Source organism: Strix uralensis, chromosome 27 (assembly GCF_047716275.1).
Source record: "Strix uralensis isolate ZFMK-TIS-50842 chromosome 27, bStrUra1, whole genome shotgun sequence".
Classification (NCBI taxonomy): Eukaryota; Metazoa; Chordata; class Aves; order Strigiformes; family Strigidae; genus Strix; species Strix uralensis.
Window position 1 is genome coordinate 6,191,139 of NC_133998.1, and position 4,867 is coordinate 6,196,005.

General features: G+C 62.9%; 1 protein-coding gene across 1 annotated transcript; it reads right to left on the reverse strand.

The window, feature by feature from the left end:
- Positions 1-468: 468 nt before the first annotated feature.
- Positions 469-2,563, reverse strand: RPS15 (ribosomal protein S15). Its single transcript, XM_074851399.1, has 4 exons — positions 2,506-2,563; positions 2,030-2,115; positions 1,621-1,855; positions 469-624 (listed from the first exon to the last, which is right to left on the reverse strand). Exons 1-4 carry the CDS (start codon positions 2,506-2,508, stop codon positions 511-513), a joined length of 438 nt encoding a protein of 145 aa, XP_074707500.1. The 5' UTR covers positions 2,509-2,563; the 3' UTR covers positions 469-510.
- Between the last annotated feature and the right edge of the window lie 2,304 nt (positions 2,564-4,867).

The window sequence follows — 4,867 nt, forward strand, 5'->3', positions numbered from 1 at the left end:
CCACCACCCTGAGGCAACAGACACCAAAACCCTTCAGAATCCCAAATTTAAGATGAAAAACTAATTGTTTGGGGTCTCGGCGTCCTGCGACACGTCCTCAGCTGCTTCCCCCAGGAGAGGGGCTGGCTCCGAACCCCCAGGGAACAGCCCCCCCCCCCATTTTCTCTACCTCCAGGGCTAAGCTCGCAGCGAGCTCACGCTTCACCGCGCTCCCAGCGTCACTGAAACGCCACAAATTAAGTCAAACAGATGAAGCACCATCAAGAATATGGACACACCATTCGCTTCCCAGCGAAGGACGAGGAATTTCATTAATAAACCCCTTGAAAAGAAGTGTTTGCTGAAAAATGTGCTAAAAAAAAAAAGAGGAAATCTTCAGGAAAACACGGAATGGTGAAGACAGCAGCTTTGCTCGCCCGTGCCCCGGCCCAGCCCACGGCCCCGCAAACCGCTCGGCCACGAGGCAGCTGGCAGAAATTTCTTTATTTACAGGTGGAAAAGGCTCCTGCGTTACTTCAGCGGGATGAACCTGGAGGAGTGGGTGGCGCCGATGCCGGGCCGGCCGTGCTTCACCGGCTTGTAGGTGATGGAGAATTCCCCCAGGTAGTGGCCGATCATCTCGGGCTGGAAGAGGAGAGACCCGCGCTGGAGGCGGCGGCCTGGCCCAGGGCCACTGGCCACCGGCCTCCCCGGAGCCCCCAGTTACAACCCTGGTCCCCGCGCGGGCAGAGGCTCCGCTGCAGTTGGCTCCGCGCGGAGATGGGGGGGTTCAGCAGGTCAGGGGGTCCCTCTGCCCCCCCAGGAGCCCCCAGCCACCCGGGAGAGGGGACGCACCAGCCTCGGGGGCTTTCTGGTGCACTGGTCGCATTTACCACAGAAAACACCATTTGATCCCGGCAGAGGTATCAGGTCACACCCCCCGCGGGTTATTCCACTCCCCGGAAACCTCACGGATCCGTTTCATCGGGTGTCAGCAGGCAGGGAGCCAGCGCGGGGCCCCGGCCCTCCCCACACACGCTCGTAACCACGTTTGTTACTTCCACACCGCAGTGAAGCCTCGAGACCCCCCTGTGAGGAGCCCGTCCTCAGGGCAGACGCTTTTGGGCGTCCCTCAGACACTTGGGACACTTTGGGGCACCCCTGGGATACTTGGGACACTTCTGCGTGTCCCTTGGACACTCTGGATGCTTTCAGGCGTCTCTGGGACACTTTTGGGCCTCCCCCTTGGACACTTCAGGGCATCCCTCAGACACTTTGGACACTTCTGAGGGTCCCTCGGACACTTTGGACACTTTTGGGCCTCCCTTGGACACATCAGACACTTTCCAGCATCCCTCAGACACTTCCGGGTGTCCCTTGGGACACTTTTAGGCATCCCCTGGACACTTCTGGGCGTCCCTTGGACACTTTGGCTACTTTTGGGCATCCCCTGGACACTTCTGGGTGTCCCTCGGACACTCCTGGGCGTCCCTCAACACCAGCTTTGCCCCAAGAAGGAGCCTCGACCTCCCGCTCAGCCACAGGGCAGGAGCAGGATTACACAAAGCGTGAAAAAACTAACACAGAGGCCTTCAGGCCGCTGAGCTCGGCCCAGCGTGAGGCGCCGCCGCGCCGCCTCACCTTGATCTCCACCTGGTTGAAGGTTTTGCCGTTGTAGACGCCGACCATGCTGCCCACCATCTCGGGGAGGATGATCATGTCCCGCAAGTGGGTTTTCACCACCTCCGGCTTCTCCATGGGCGGTGCCTCCTTCTTGGCCTTACGCAGCCGCTTCAGCAGCGAGTGCTGCTTGCGGCGGAGGCCGCGGTTGAGGCGCCGGCGCTGCCGGGCGCTGTACAGCTGCATCAGCTGCTCGCTGTGAGGGACGGAGAGACTGAGCGCCTGGAGCCCCCCCGGGACCCCGCCCCGGCCGCGGGCCCCACTCAGGGGCCTCAAACAGCCCAGACACAGAACTGCAAAACCACCCAAACCCGTGGGGTTTTTTTTAAACGCAGCCCGAGCGCGAGGACAGGCCCCTGACAGCTCTTACTAGGACATGTCGAGGAGCTGGTCCAGGTCCACCCCCCTGTAGGTGAATTTGCGGAAGGTTCGTTTCTTCTTCTGCTCCACCTCCGCCTGCAACCGGGAGGGAGCGAGGGGGGTGTCAGGGCCGCCCCGGGCCGCGTTCACCCCCCCCCACCACACACACGGGAAAGGCCGCAAGCACCGAGCCCCGCAGGACGCCCAACCCCCCCCCGGCTTCCTCCCGCCGACCCCGCGACTCCCTCAGCACCGCCGCGACCAGCCCCGGAGAAACGGGCTCCCGCCGCGCTGAGGCCTAACCCGGCCGGGGGGGGGCCGGGCCCAGGGAACCGCTCCCGCCGCGCTGAGGCCTAACCCGGCCGGGGCAACCCCCCGCCCCCCAGGGAAGAGGCCGCGCCGGTCTCGGCGCCCCCGGCCCCCGGCGGCCCCCTCCGCGGGAGATGGAGCCCGATTGGCGCCGCCGGTCCCGCCGCCCGCACCCACCATCTTGGCCGCGTCTCCTCGGAAAAGGCCGCGCGCAGGGCGGAAGCGGCGGATCTCGCGAGAGCAGCGGCGGGGCGGAAGTGGCGCCAAGCCCCGCCCCCCGCGGCCTCAGGCAGCGCTTCCGCCCTCACTTCTCTTAAAGGGGCCGCAGCCTCCAGGAAGGCGGGGAACGGGGTATAACGCGGGGGCGCAGAGAACCGCTACACGGGTCCTGTGCGGGGGACAGACCCTCCTCCACCTGCTGCTCCTCCTCCTCCAGCTGCCGCTTCCCGCTGGCAGCGCGGCCCAAGGCGAGGGGCAGGGCGGCAGCACGAGAGGAGCCGCCCGGCCGGGGGACGGAGCCCTGCGCCGTGCCAGGGGCCAAGGGCCGCTGCTGTTCCGGGGGGGGCACGGGGAGGCTGCTCCGGGCCGCTGGCCCAAGGTGGGACCCAAGAGCAGCAGCGATGGAGCCCGAAGTCACCGTCCCGGCCTGGGGAGCGGTGCTGCCGCCACGTGCCGAGCGCCGAGTGTCCGTCCCTGGCGCTTGTCTTCGTGTTCCAGCCACAGCCCTTCAGCTGCTGCCGCCTCCCGCCTCCCCCCGCAGCCGCGCAGCGGCTCCAGCTCAGGCAGAGGTTTGAAGGCAGGACAGGTGCTACAGGCACAGCGGGAGAGCAGAACGGGTGACAAAGCTGCTCCCCGGTGGCACCGGGCTGTTGCCTCAGGTGCCTCCTCCGTCCCGAGGACATCACTCGCCCCCCGCCCCCGAGCCCCTCCTGCTCGCAGGGCTGAGCGGGGGGCAGCAGACCAGCGCCGGCTCGTCTCTCGGCGGAGGTTGATTCGGTTTGTCCCTGGGCTGAGTTTCACGTGGACACAAGGGCCTAGAGCCGGTTCTGCACAGAAGGTATCCGTCTCCGAAACCTTTTAGCCAAGAAGAGCTTGAAAGAGCAGCAACTTCAGCAGCACGCAGCAGGGAAGGAGAGCTGAAGTGCCACGGGTTTGCATTACCCCCCCTTTCCCGCGGTGTATTTCCCGTCGCAGTAAGTCACAAACCAGAACCTCCGCGAGGCAGCCGAAGCTGAGCCGAAGCGGCCGCAGCACGCGGAAGGCAGAGCACGGACGTCACCCCTGGGCAAAGGGACAAAAAGGAGCAGCTCCCGCGCTGGCAGGGAGGCTCCGCACACTTTGTGCTCATGGAGGTAACCGAGGGAGGAGCAGAGCCAAGAGGATTCACAGCGAGTGGAACTGATACGATCCAGACAAACCACCAAAAAAAAAAAACAACCCAACCCAACCTCTGAACTGATCAAAGTCCTTCCAGGAGCAACCCAGTGACCCCCAGCGCCACGGATACATCCCAACACATCCTGAATTTTAGCAACGCCACGTCTGCTCCTGCAAAAAGTCTTTTAAACTTGCAGCAGGGCACTGATCCACACCTGAAGAGTTCAGCCTTATGAACAGCAATGAATTAACAAGAGCAGAGAGGACCAACAAGCGCAGCCGCCCACCCAGCAGTGCGCTGGGTAGGAGTTGGTTCTGACAGGGCACTTGCCTCACGTAGAGGACGGACAACAGGAAGCACCTTGCACCGTTTATGGGGTTATTAGGACAGTTCCTCTCCCCTGGGCTTAACCCCGTGTTTTAACGAGACGAGCACTGAAGCGGGTTCTAGAAGACCCAGGTCAAATAGTTACAGACACTTAAGCTACACGAAGATGCTCGTAAAAGCGTTTTACGCAGCAGTTGGAGAGAAACGGCCCAAAAAGGAGGTACAGGGTAACTGGATCATCCATCGGAGGCAGCGAGAGCCACCTCAGGGCAGAGACGAGGAGCGTGAGCCCCGAGGAAGCACCAGTAGATCACGAGGAAGCACCAGTAGATCACGTCACCAGCAAAATTACCTCTGGATTTCAGAAGCGGGGAAAGAGAGACGAGGGGCACGCTCCTGCAGCTGCCCAAACCCGTGAGGCCTCTGCACAGGCAAGAACACATTTTTCAGAGCCCCTCGAAGCCTCCGGGTCAGAGGGGGAGCAGCACCCACCGCCACGCGCGCAGACCCGCCCGCGGGCTCGCCGCCGGGTTTAGGAGCCTCGGAGCAAGAGCCCTGGAGCCCTTGGCCGCGTCAGGTCCGGGCCAACGAGAGCCGTGAGAAGGCGAAGCCGGCAGCGCCGCCCCGGACCCCGCACCAGCGCGGCCCGTCCGCTCCCGAGGAGCCGCTGGGGGAACCCCACTGCTAGTGGTTTAACAGTCCATTGAGGCACAGCTAAGCCTGTATGCTGATGTTAAGACGTGATTTTCATGGCTGCCAATTGATTTCTCATGAAAACACAAATTCACAAGAAACTTTTTTTTTGTCAAAAGAAAAAAAAAAATGGAGACAGGC